This window comes from Danio rerio, chromosome 10 (assembly GCF_049306965.1).
Source record: "Danio rerio strain Tuebingen ecotype United States chromosome 10, GRCz12tu, whole genome shotgun sequence".
Classification (NCBI taxonomy): domain Eukaryota; kingdom Metazoa; phylum Chordata; class Actinopteri; order Cypriniformes; family Danionidae; genus Danio; species Danio rerio.
Window position 1 is genome coordinate 41,882,563 of NC_133185.1, and position 14,350 is coordinate 41,896,912.

The window sequence follows — 14,350 nt, forward strand, 5'->3', positions numbered from 1 at the left end:
GGTCGACCAGGCTGGTTTTAGAGGGGTTTTGGCCATTTCCAGGCTGGTTTCCAGCCATTTCCAGCCTGGTCTTAGCTGGTCAGGCTGGAAAATGACCAGCTAAATCCAACTAAAACCAGCTTGACCAGCCTGGTTTAAGCTGGACATAGCTGGTTGTGGCTGGGCTCCCAGCCTGGTAAGGGTGGTCAAGCTGGTTTTAGCTGGTCATCTTCCAGCCTAACCAGCTAAGACCAGGCTGGAAATGGCTGGAAACCAGCCTGGAAGTGGTCAAAACCCCTCTAAAACCAGCCTGATTGACCAGCTAAAACCAGCTAACCAGCCTAGGCTGGTTTAAGCTGGATTTTTCAGCAGGGCGCGCGTTCATTCGTTGTCATTTTTTGCTATTTAATAAAAGTGAATTGTGACTTAAACAGTCATTCTGCCTACATTAGAAGAAACGTTGTTGATTTGTATAACCATAAAGGTAAATAAACGATGACATTAGTTTACTTTTTGCTAAGCTATCCATTGTTTACAACCGAATAATTTGCAAACACAGTTCGAATCGGTTCGATTGAATTTTTAAAAAGAGCCGAATCAAACAGCGATTCATTCGCGGTCAGGCATCGCTTTTCGTCAACAGTGGAGCCATCTTGCTCTTTTCCTTCGTTTTAAAACGTCCCCGTCTTATTAGTAATTATGGGAATCGCTAAAGTGTCTTTTTGATGACACGAGAAGCTGATTTGATACATCAGCCAGTAAGGCTTCGAAAGCAAATGCCATTATCCGGTTTGTTTACGTGTTCAAGCTTCTTTGTATTGTGAGGGAAAGTTCTGCTCTTTGATTGGTCTGTTTGTCGTCGACGTGACATGAACCAATGAGCGAAAGAGAAGGGATGAAGCAAATTTATGACATGGTTGTGGAGTGGTATTGTTAAAACAAGCGGTGAACAATGACGGTGACTTTATTAGACCTATTCATTTAAATAACAGTTTGTTTATAGATGAGCAATTTTATTTTTAGTCACGTGTATCAATTTAATACAATTATCAGGGTGCGAATTAAAGGGGGCTTGATCCTCTGAAAGACATCAAAACAAGATGTATGGGGGTGTCACCCCTTCAATGAAAAGAAATAGCTTTCTCTTAAATATTAATAATGAAAATGTATAATATACATATACATTTGACCTCATCACCATAATGGTTCATACCATTGAGAATGCATAATCGTGCCAATCAATGCTAGGAAAAATATAATTCAACAGTCTGAAACTGGCAGTTCTAGAGCACCGGAGCACATCTTAAGGATTTACAAAACATGCTTCTTGTAAAAAAGGTGTTTTTATCTGCATGTATCCTTAAAAAAAGAAAAACAAGACATTATTTGTATACTTTGACTGACATTAATCTCTAAAATAGTCACTTAATATCATTCAAAACACTAAAAATGTATACGTTTTATTAATATATGAGATGTAATTTAAATGCATTCATAAATTTGATTCACTGAAGCATGCATTGCCAAACTACTGTAAAAAACTACTAGTATTTTTGTTGTCGTTATTAATTATAATAAATTCATATTTATACAAAATAATTCATTTAATATATTACAAAGGTCAAAAGGCCATGCTGGTCAGTAAACTACTCATTGCATTAAATTACACACAATTTTGAATAATAATCACACAAAAGCATATTTTAGTTTTAGACAGTTTATTTACAAAGTGTTCTGCAAATTGGCTTCTATACAGCAAGAGTGTTATACATGGTTAATCGCCATCACCAGTGCAACTCAAGACTGAAAATCTCCTATGTTTGGATGCATTTGGGAGAACACAGCTTTCACCTCTCTTGCTCCCCAATGTGAAACAATGAATCCAGTGCATTCTGATGTAGTCCAGACTCAATGTGTAAGACTTGGGTTTTTTTATCAACAAAAAAAGGAGAAAGAAACCACAAACCTCAGGCTTTTATGTGCTACAGAAATACTAGCCCATTGTCCACCATCTTTAACGTGCTGGCAGAGGTCGTAGAGAGAAAAAAAACATTTACAGGAGCCAAACAGGAGAGGTGGCAAAAGAAATACAGATGGATTTTACATACACACCTCGTATTGCCTTGCATCCTGAAAAGATAAACAAATATGATTTCAGATTTATTCAGAGCCCTCTCAAATACAGCTGATGGTTAAACAAACAAGTATGTGGATAAAACAATACACAAAGCTTTAGAAGCAATATACTCTAACATAACACACACTTAATTACTACTGCCATTCAAAAGTTTGGGGTCAGTAAGATGTTTGAATGTTTTTGAAAAAGTTAAAACTGCAATATTGTGAAATGGTATTATAATTTACAATTATTTTTTTTAGCAATTTTAGATTTTGCTATGTCATTTTGTTCCTGTGATTTTTTTTATTTTTTATTTTTTTTCTTTCTTTTTTTTTAAGCTGAGTTTTCAGCATCAACTTTCTCAGTCAATATTAACATCAGGAAACCATGATGCATGTTTTATATTGTGATTAGAATGTTTGTCCATTTAAAACTGAATGATATACACTACTGGTCAACAGTTTGGGGTCAGTAGGATTTTTAAATGTTTTAAAACAAGCTTCTGCTGCTCACCAAGGCTGCATTTATTTAATCAAAAATACAGTACAAATTGTGAAATGTTGTTGCACTGTAAAATAACCATAGTTTCAGGTGCTGCACATCTTGTATCTTCACACCATAGACAACAAAGATAGTGGGGCCATTTGTCATCAATGGAAAGCTCAAGGCCACTGGATATTTGACATTGCTACATGATGTTTTTCCCTCTTTATGCACTGAAGCTGGCACATTCCCTGAGTTTTTCCAGCAAGATGGTGCACCACCACATTATGGGTGTCAGGTCCGAGCATTCCTAGATGAACAGTTTCCTGAAAAGTGGATTGGTCGTCGTGGGCCAGTTGAATGGCCCCCAAGGTCTCCCGATCTGACCTCTTTAGACTTTTAATTTTGGGCTCATCTAAAGGCAATTGTCTATGGTGTGAAGATACAAGATGTGTAGCACCTGAAACTACGGATACTGTAAGCCTGTGCTGGCATTTCTCCTGCAGTGTTGCTATCAGTTTGGGAAGAGGGTTGCATTAACAATTCAACACAATGGGCAGCACATTGAACACATTTTATAAGTGAATTTTATAAGTGCCCAGAAACTTGTAAGTAACTCCTAAAATAATAATGTTGCGTTAAAACTAAGCACACAATTCTTTTTCTTGTGAAATTCCTAATAAGTTGGATGTGTCAAATGACCATCTTCCTATTGAGAAAAAACAAAAGTTGAATCCAAGATGGCCGACTTCAATATGGCCACCATGGTCACCACCCATCTTGAAAAGTTTGCCCCCTCACATAAACTAATGTGCCACAAACAGGACGTCAATATCACCAACCATTCTCATTTTATTAAGGTGTATCCATATAAATGAACTACCCTGTAGTTTATAATTTAATTTAATAATTTATTCTAGTGATTTTAAAGATGAATTTTCAGCTTCATTACTCCAGTCTTCGAATCCACATGATCCTACAGAAATCACTTTAATAATAATTATTATTAATATAATGAATGGTAATAGTAATAAAATCGTTAGTGACTGGAATAATTTCTTTTGAAATTACATACAATAAGAAAATAGTTAATTAACCACTTTGTTTTAGTAAATATACATAAAAAATACATTTAATAAATGCCGTCTTGATGAATGGAATAATTTAAAAAAATAAATAAATAAATAAAAACTGACCCCAAGCTTTTGACTGGTAGTGTACATCAGTGTTTTTGTGTCCCTTTAGATGGATAAAATACATCCCTCAACTTTTGAACAGTAGTGCAATGGTACAATCTCATATCTGTTCATTTATATCATTTATCATGATTATTTGAATCAGAATATAGAACAAAACAGCAAACACAAAAGTGATGGAAGATATGCAAACTTAAAAACAATTAACAAGAAAATGACACAAGACACACAATTGTGAGCATTTTACTCAATACTGGAATATAATGAGATGATACTTGTAGACCTGTCACAATAATCAATATATCGACTTATTCAACAACACATGGACATGACCTTGATAATTTCTGGTGATGCAATATATATCGCCCATACATAAAAAACAATTCTAGCAACATTTTAGTTGACTGCGCAACACCTCGATCTCTCCTGGAGGTGTCAGAGTCAGTATGGTTAAAAAAACACAGTTGTGTTTACTATGGATTACGATAGTATATTTTCATGTGAGTGTCTGAAAACTGAATATAGATCCCGAAGCAGAATTGCAGCCTCTGTTACTTTTTTTATCTTGCACCATTTTTTTGGTTGACATTTATTATTTACTTTAGCATTCTGATTCCAATGTCTAATTATTAAATTGTTAAAATGAATAATTAAATTAAATACTCTTTGGAAGATTTTACTTGCATTTTACGCTATTATATTGTCATTCTGGCATTATATAATGAGTGGCATAAAACGGTCTTAAAAGACAATATCATTTAATATATTTTAATTCAATATATTGTACAACAAAAAATAGATATCGTGACAGGCCTAGATACTTGTACTGTATGAGGTGCTCTAGTATTAGTAAGGATGTCCAATATGAAAATGTGAATTAATTATAATGAGTGCTGAATTCTGTTTACTAGGCCAGTAGTTCCCACTATGAAAAGAAACACTGTGTCTATGCCCAAACAGTCCTGTTATCTGCTACTGACTTACAGACAAGACGTCATGCATACTGTAATACAAGTGCTCATGTTGTAATCATTGTCAGGAAATCACATTTTTGTAGTTTTATACTTAATAAAAAACCAAAAACGTGCACTTTATGAACTTGTTTAGAATATTTCAAATCCCTAAAATGCTGGTGTTGTGAACATAAAAGTGCTTACGTTTGTAGAACGGGGGCCTCTGTAAAATCTAAATTTCAGTGATTAAACGCATGCTTTCAGATGAAGATAATTTTGCGGTGGATGTCAAGAGTTTGTAATCCTTCAAACCCAGAAATATGTGTCTCACATGACCATTCACGCGCTCAGTCAGATGCTAGTTTTTATATGAGAGATGCTCATATGCGGCTCATGAGATCCGCTTTCCTGCAGAGTTTAGCGCTAATCCTGATCAAACTCATGCTAGATTCAAACACACTGGTGGGATCATCCTAGTGACAACAGCCAATTATATTGGAATCTAAAACAACACAAAAAAAGATGGCTTATGACGGCTAGTCATTGATGGCCTGTATATGGATGCAAACTTTCTAAAACTTTTAGTAATGTCATTTTTAATGCACAGGAGCCTGCTTTTCTGATGGAAGTGACCATGAGGTACAAAAAGTGTCTAAAAAGGATTTACAAGTTGATCTGCTTTAGTAACTCTGAAATGATTCAGATATGAACTTGCCATTTGTCAAATAAACAGATTTTTATGCAGGTCGTGAAAGAAAACTATCAAAATTCAGCATTCAGATGACATTAAAATCGACAACTACCCCCTGTAAATATATTGTAAATCCCTGATGTCAACTTGAGAAACAGTTACCATCTGAATAGGGCTATAAATAAACTATAAACCTGTGGAAGTTTTTCATTAGCAGCTGTTCATGTTGCCAATAAATATTTGTACAAAAATCTTTACAGTCTCTATGTAAACCAAGAATGACACTAAAATAGATATTCATGAAATTGGAATTAATATCATAAAATTTTATGATTTTAAGATTTAATGATCTTAAGCTCGTTCAATTTATATATCTGTTCCTGGTTTATTTAGGTTTACGCTGGTGGATCTACCCGGGTTTCAAATGCTCCAGTCTCCAAGTATCTGTGTTCGCTCTTTATGAACTGTATTGGGGGAAATGTATATTAAAATTTTAAGTTATTTAAAAAAAAAAAGTAACTAAATAGGTTTCTTTTTAAGGAAGGTAATGTGAAAGTTCTTGTTATGTTATTTTGGCCTTTTTTTTACTAAGGTAGGCTTAAAAATAGTGCTGCACAATACTGGAAAAAGATGCGATATGCGATTTTTGTTGTTGAGTATTGCGATAGTGATATTTCTTACGGTATTTCCCTAATAAAAAAGTATTTTTATTAGCTGTTTTTTTATCATTTAATTATATTAAAATAAACAGGTAAAACTTTTTTTAGAGCTAATTCTAATTCAGACAAAAAAACAGCCAAGGACTCAAGGTGCAAACGTTCAATCTTTAAAACACTACAAATGAGTGAAAACCTCAGCAGATATTCTGACTCTGATTGGCTGTGGTCATTTTCCTCTCTCCTCTCAACTCCTGCCATTAGTGTTTATTTTCAGCTCTGGGTTCACTTTTGGGTTGCTTCAGCCAATAGCAGAACTGCAATTTCTGTGAAAGTGGGGCTAAAGATAGTAAGGCCCCATATAATTGGTCAAATTTAGACAAACATATTATCACACGTTTTGGATATGTATACTGTTATACCCTATCTGACAAAAGTCTTGTCGCCTATCCAAGTTTTAGGACCAAAAAAAAAAAACTTGACTTCTAGTTGATCAATTGGTTTCAGAATTGGCTTATATAAAAGGCAAAAGGCTTTACACTTATTTTACTAAATTAAAATTTGATCATGTCTTGATTTTGAATTAATTAGGACAGTAAGATCTGTCTCTGCTTAGACAAAAGTCTTGTCACTTAACAGAAATAATGTCCAGTATAGAATATAAAGTCATGGCGCAGTGGACAAGGAATGAATATTGTGTATTACTCCCATGAGCTTGGAGGACTGCATCCATACAACTCTGCAAAGACTCAAATCACTTAGTAAAGTCATTTGGAGTGGCAAAGAAAGCGTTCTTGCAGGACTCCCAGAGTTCATCAAGATTCTTTGGATTCATCTTCAATGCCTCCTCCTCCACCTTACTCCAAACATGCTCAATAATGTTCATCTCTGGTGACTGGGCTGGCCAATTCTGGTGCACCTTGACCTTCTTTGCATGAGTATGAGAAGGAGTGCTATCCTGCTGAAGAATCTGCCCTCTCCTGTGGTTTGTAATGTAATGGGCATATGTCTTGATATCTCCGGCTGTTGATGTTGCCATCCACTCTGCTGATCTCTCACATGCCCCCAAACTGACTGTAACCCCAAACCATGATTTTTCCTTCACCAAACATGACTGATATCTGTAAGAATCTTTGACCATGCCGGTTCTAACAGGTCTTCTGCAGTATTTGGGAGGATTGGGATACAGTTCAACAGATGATTCATCAGAAAAATCTTCCACTTTTCCAAATTATTTACAGAAGTCAAGTTATTATTTCTTGATCTTACAACTGGGATTGATGACAAGATATTTGTCAGATAGTGTAGTACAATCGAGAAATTTTGTGATATATTGTGCAGCAGCAATACTTAAAATTGTAATACATTACTTTTTTCACCCAGCACTGTTTGAGAAGAGTTGTGCAGAGAGGTGAAGCCATGACCATTAGAGCCAATCACATTCATATCTAAAAAGTACTGAAGTCGATACTTTTGATGCTACCATTATAATTACTGGCCTTTCTCTTTGTTGTTTAGCTATCTAACTCTGCTGTCTCCTGTTTCTAGTATTTAGTCTGCAGATTTAGTCACAGATGATGAGTGGAATGGCAGGAGGGGTTGATCAGGACAGGACGATGGTGTTGTTTGAAGCCACGTCTCTCAGGTTCATGGCATCCATACTTACTCCCGTCTCATACACAGGGTTATCAAAAGCAGATTCTTCAGTCATGTTGTCGTATGGTGGAGAAGATGTCCCGGGGAGCTGAAGACTCTTACTTTGAGCTCTGTAGAGACGCACAAACCATAACCATATTAACAAAAACATTTAAAACAATAAGCACTTTCATTTGCCTTTTGTAACTTACATTGAGATGCAGAGAAAAACCACCAAGAGCAGCATCAGCACCACTGCCACAGGAATCAGAACCGCGATGGCGATGTTCACGCCTTCCACGTCAAACTCTGAATCAGCAGCTATAAAAAGCAGGACATAACAAATCATTTAATGAGATAAGTTAAAGCATCAGTTCTCACAATGGTTTGATAATGCTAGAAATAGTTTCACCGTTCAGTCTGTGTTGTTCAGTGTTTCTTGAAGAAGCTGAAAAAACACACATGACAACTTCTGTTAGACACTTGATTCATCAAACAGTTCTTCAAATTAGGCATGGGCCGGTTTAAGATTTTGACAGTATGATAACCTTGGATAAAAATATCACGATTTCAGGTATTGTGATTTACAGCTCTAATATATATTCTTTTTAAATGTCTAGGTAAAAAACTAAACCTCTTTTCCCCTTTGTACACAATATATTTTATTTGGGAAACATTTATAATATTGTGGAGCAGTAAACATGTCAGGCTAAATAATTCAAATAAATTATTGACTTCTGCTGTCTTCATTTGTTTAAAAAACACTATTTTGACATTTTAAAATGGCATCTTTGGAGATCTTTTCTTCTGCAGATACTGTTGTCCTAAAAAACTAAAAAAAAAAAAAAAAGTAAAACAAAAAATCTTTGACGGAAATTTTTGACTGTTTTATAACCTTGACTTTTCCTAACTGCGGTATATCTTGAACACTGTTATCGTCCCATGCCTACTTCGAATATCATGTTAGCTGTAGTAAAGGAGATAATATTATTATATAATGATGATTATTATTATAATAATTATAAGGTCTCTTTATAAGTGTAGTAGTTATAATGAATATATGTATTACCGTTTATCCTATTTAATAGAAGTGTTTTGTTAAATGTTTGTTCTAAAAGCAGCCAATCTAACTTTCATTTAAACTAATGGTTTAAATTATTAGCTCAAATAATTATCATTTTTTTTAAAAATATCAATTTATATATTTAAAAACTAATTAAACAATTAAAAAATGGCTAAATACTTATTTTTTTAAATGTTGTTATAAATTAATATAATTAATGTGGAATTAATATATTTTTAATAATTAATAGTCAAATATATTTTCTATAAGCATTTAATTATTTTCATTATATGTACTTAAAAAGACACCTAAAATGAAATTATTAATTTAAAAAGAATTGGTATAACAATTAATTTTCGCTGAGAACTTTAAGAGCGCAGTTCCCACCTCTGCACATAGGGGGCGCAGCGCTCCACCGAGACGGATGTCCAGGTAGGCAGTGGACAGTGGCTTCACCCTGTAGCACATAACCCGCCCTGCAGGTGAAGCTCAGGGTTTCTCCTGCCTGGAAGAAGGCTTTCTCTGAACTCTGGATGGCCAAGGAGGGAGCACCAGGATTACTGCACGGCTCATATCTCTCAGCTAAAACAAACAAACAAAAAGTCTCAGGCTGCGTCCGAAATTGGCTAATACTTAAGTAGGTACTATAACGTTGCATTTAATTTGAATTTACTACACGACCCTTAGAAAAGTACATTCTATATAGTATGAATGTGAGTAGTTTACTTTAAACAAGACACTCTTCATTTACATAATAACAGTCATCTATTGTTAATATAAAAAAGTAACAAGAAATCTACCTTGTATTGTTGCGTTACTTTTGACCCATATCTGTGTTACTTTTGTCCCTGCTGATGGGGTCAAAATGAACAATGTATTTTTTGTTTAAACTCAAGTTATATTGGAGTTGTTCTACATTGATACAAAATAACACCTGATTTTGATAGAGTCGCATACCATAGCAAAAATATATATCAGCTAAAAAACATTCTTTTAAAACAAAGTTTTTATGAAAAATGGTACTTTCATCCCCTGTCTCCCCTACTTGGCTCACATATTGTTTTTAGCGTACTGTATAAAAGCTCTAGTCAAGGGGTGCACAAAAATATTCTTATGAAGGGCAAAATCCAAACTTGACCGAGGCTTGTGGGCCGAAGTTAAATATAATTGGTAATTTTCTAACTTGTTTAATATTATTTAAAAATAACTAACAACATTGCTTTATATTAACTAATACAACTTTATTTTATTTTTTTTTTACATTTTTTAATGGACATAATGAAGTACAATATAAAAGTGATTAGTTATTTAATGTGAGTAAACCAGTTGCCTTAAAAGCAACAAGTTAACTTTACTTAAATAATGTGAGTAAACCCATTGTAACTTGAAGCTGTTAAGTTGGCTTAACTTAATTTTTTTTTTGCAGTAAAAATGTAAAAGTAATTTTGTTGTAACTTAGAACTGTTAAGTTTATTTAACTTAATTGTTTAGAATTACACACTTTTTTTTAAGGTAAACACTTTTTACAGTGTAAAAACAAAATGTCATTTATAACAGAATGGAGTTGCACTAGTTTTTGACTTGATTGGCTTACAGATGTATTCTACATAGTCCTTTATCCATCAACACAATTGACCTTATTTACATTTTTAAAAATCTGATTTATTTACAACATTCGATTGAAGAATTTCATTTTAGTTTGCATTTTTGTAGCTCAGCAAAAAAGCAAACAAGCAAACAAATAAGGTCACGTCAAATTAGAAATGATTAGCTCTTTCAAAGGCATTCACCCTAACCCTCTCCATCCTGCTCACTCTCTTTACAGATGGTTTGATAGGCCAAATCAAAGGTTACAATGGGCCCAACTTTGGGAATCTCTGCTGTAGTCTACTATATGTGCTAATTCAAACATCCACTAGATGGCAGTAGAGCGCAAGAATTGAAGCCAGAATAGCTTCAGAGTTTAGCTTGTATTTTTTGTATGTTTCATTAGTTAATATTAGTTAATGTATTTACTAACATGAACAATACTTGTTGAGCATTTATTAATTAGTCATAGTTCCAGGGTATCCTCGGGGTCTTAATGTCTTAAATAAAAAATAAATAAATAAAAATTTAAGCCTTAAAAAGTGTTAAATTGACTGAAATCTTCTTGGTTTAAAATCATTTTAGTCAGGTCTTAATTTTCCTTTATTGATTTTCCTCGATTGGATTATTGTAATGTTCTGTTCATTTGTCTGAACAAATCCTCTATGGAGCGATTGCAAGTTGTGCAGAATGCAGCGGCGAGGCTTAACACCAGTAGGAGGTCACACATTACATCTCTTCACTGGCTTCCTATTAGTTTAAGAGTAAATTTTAACATTCTGGTCATTACATATAGAGCTCTGCATGTTTAAGCACCCCTTTATATTCAAGATCTCTGAGGTCTTCTGGCAAAGACCTGTTAGCCATTCCTAGAACTTGTCTTAAGACTAAAGGTGACCGTGCTGTCTGTGTGGTGGCCCCAAGGCTCTGGAACACTCTGTCGATAGCACTGAGAACTCTGGGATCAGTTGAACTTTTTAAAAAGCATTTAAAGACGCACCTTTCTGGTCAAGCTTTTAATTAACAGTATTAGTGTTTCTGTATTTGGATTTTTAATTAGTTTTAATATGTTTTAACTTGTTTACTTTATTATCGTGTTCTTTTACTTGTTTTCTCTTATCGTAAAGCACTTTGTGACTCAATGTCTGGGAAAGGTGCTATATAAATAAACCTTTACTTTATTATGTAAAGCTACCTAAACGATCCAACATGCATCCAATCACCAACAAACACATCTGAATAAAACCCTTGGAGCAGTCTGTTGTGCATACTTAGTTTTTAGTTTCTTTATGTTGTTAATTATGGTTAATAAGAATGTTGCAACAATATAACCATCTGCTTGTTTTGACACATTATTTAAAATATGTGGCTAAAAATAACTAATTACACTTAGTTTTTTGATAGGGCAAGTGCATTTTTTTAATGGGTCATTGAAAATATACCGTTTAGCCCTATATAAGGCTGAAATTTCATTCTTCATGGTCTTAAAAAGGTCTTAAAAAGTCTAAGTTGAGTTTGTGAAACCTGCAGAAACCCTGTTCAACATTCACTGATGCATTATTAAAATCCAAATTCAGGCTTGTTAACATTATATGCACCGTGAGCTAACAATGAATGACTTTATTTTCATTAACTAGCATGAACAAATACTGTATTAAATGTATTGTTCACGTTACTAGTAATTGCATCGACTAGCTTTAGCTAATACAAACATATTGTAAAGTGTTACCTGTATTTCTTATGCTGAATGCAAATGTGAATAATGTTACAACACAGATGTTTGTGTAATGTAAAACTTGAGGTATAATTCACGTACGGACACATTTGGGCAGTTTTTCACTCCACTTTGGGACTGCAGTCTCTCTGCCGTAGCAGATTAGCACTCCAGGGCCAGAAAGCGAATATCCTTTGTTGCAGATGTACTCGATAGATGATCCCACAGCATAGCGAGAGTCGGTTACCATTCTGCGGCTGTTTTCCACCAGTCCTGGATCCTCACATGACATAACTAGACAAAGGATATAAGCACACTGTGGAAAAAGTGTGTGACACTGAAAAATGGAGAAATTAGATGAGAAAGAGAGAGATCCATTATATTGGACTAGAAATGTTTCCCACAGCAGAAAAATATAATTTAAAGTATTTTAAAAGAAATTAATATTTTGTTGTTTGCACCAGCATATAATAATACACCATAATTATAAATATCAATTTACTATGTAATATAAAAGACAGAGTTATATGTCAAAACCTTCAGGGTGGTTAAAACAATAATTTTTTCTAAGAATAAAAATAATAAAAATAATAAATAGTCTTTTTGTTATTATTAAATAACAGATTTTTGGCAGTACAGTATAGCTAAAAATAAAATAATAATTATAAATATTTACTATAACAGTGTAATCTAAAAGACAGAATTGTATTTTAACCTTCAGGGTTGTTAAAACAATTAATTTTCTAATAATAATAATAATAATAATAATACATTTCATTTTTATTATTATTATTATTGTTGTTGTTGTTGTTGTTATTAAATAACAGTTTTTGGCACTACAGTATACCTAAGAGTAAAATAGTATTAAGGAGTATTCAATAATTTAATATCCTGTTAAAATTATATTCCAAAATTTGTGGTTCATAATAATTGAATGTTAATAATAACAATAATAATATAATAAAAATACTACATATTTTTACATTTATATAAATGGCTGAATATTATGTGCAGATGTTTTGGCAGTACAGTATAACTAGGAAAAAAATAATATTGATAATTATTTAATGTAACAATGTAATATAAAAGACAGAATTATATGTCAAAACCTTTAGGGTTGTTAAAAATAATTTTTCAAAGTAATAACGATAATAAATAAATTGTATCTTTATATTATTATTATTATTAAATAATAACAAAGTATAATACAATTTATTTATTTTTATTTAATAATAAAATATGAGAATAAAATATATTTATAAATATTGCATATAACAATGTAATATAAAAGACCTAATTATGTCAACCTTCATGGTGGTGCAACATTAACATTTTTTATAGAAAGCTTTGTTGAATTATGTTGACACTATTGATCTTGAAGCATAAGAGGAATAAGGTTTTTTTATTCTTTTTTTAAATTATTATTTATTTATTACTTTTGTTGTTAGTTTTTTTACATTTACATTTACATTTAGTCATTTAGCAGACGCTTTTATCCAAAGCGACTTACAAATGAGGACAAGGAAGCAATTTACACAACTATAAGAGCAACAATGAATAAGTGCTATAGGCAAGTTTCAGGTTTGTAAAGTCTAAGAAGGGAAGTATTAGTAGTATTAGTATTTTTTTTTTTTTGGGGTACAGTTAGTGTGATATTCAGAGAGGCTGTGTTTTTGTTGTTTATATATTTATTTTATAAATTATATATTTTTTTACATTTACTGTCTCAACTATATTGTTTTTCTGATGGTCATTTTTTCTTAGTTATGAAAGCAGAACAGTGTAATACTTATTTATGTTTATGTGCTCAATGTTAATAAATATATTTGGCAAAAAAACATTGGCGTTTTTTAAAAATAATAATAATTATGTTGTATTTTTATATTATTATTATTATTATTAAATAACATTTTTGGCACTACAGTATAACTAAGAATAAAATGATAAATATTCAATGTTTTAATAAACGGTTAAAATTATATTTCAAAACTTGTGGTTTATAATAAAAATACTGCATATTTTTAATTTGTATAAATGGCTAAATATTATGTGCAGATGTTTTGGCAGTAACTATGAAAGTCTAAAAGATATTTTAAAACTGTTAAAAGTGTTTATGAAAAATAATCAGTTCACATTAGGGGTGCATGATATTAAACATATCATTTCAATATTTTGTTTTTCTGAAGAGTCAAATAGTATTCAGGTACAGAAATTGAATTAATAAAGTGTAATAAAACACCGTATAGTGTTAATTGTATTAACAATTCAGATACA

General features: G+C 32.6%; 1 protein-coding gene across 4 annotated transcripts in view; it reads right to left on the reverse strand.

The window, feature by feature from the left end:
- Positions 1 to 1,680: 1,680 nt before the first annotated feature.
- Positions 1,681 to 14,350, reverse strand: part of sez6a (seizure related 6 homolog a) — a 105,107-nt gene continuing 92,437 nt past the window's right edge. For 2 of the 4 annotated variants that reach the window (XM_073915076.1, XM_005169184.6), the window contains 6 exons: positions 12,179 to 12,370; positions 9,163 to 9,357; positions 8,125 to 8,160; positions 7,925 to 8,033; positions 7,744 to 7,843; positions 1,681 to 2,109 (listed from right to left, as the gene is read on the reverse strand). In XM_073915076.1, the coding sequence (XP_073771177.1) occupies positions 2,080 to 2,109; positions 7,744 to 7,843; positions 7,925 to 8,033; positions 8,125 to 8,160; positions 9,163 to 9,357; positions 12,179 to 12,370 (662 nt within the window). In that variant the 3' untranslated portion in view covers positions 1,681 to 2,079. Of the gene's footprint in view, positions 2,110 to 7,627; positions 7,844 to 7,924; positions 8,034 to 8,124; positions 8,161 to 9,162; positions 9,358 to 12,178; positions 12,371 to 14,350 lie in introns of those variants that run through there. The other 2 variants (XM_073915075.1, XM_001919935.9) reach the window with 1 other exon arrangement.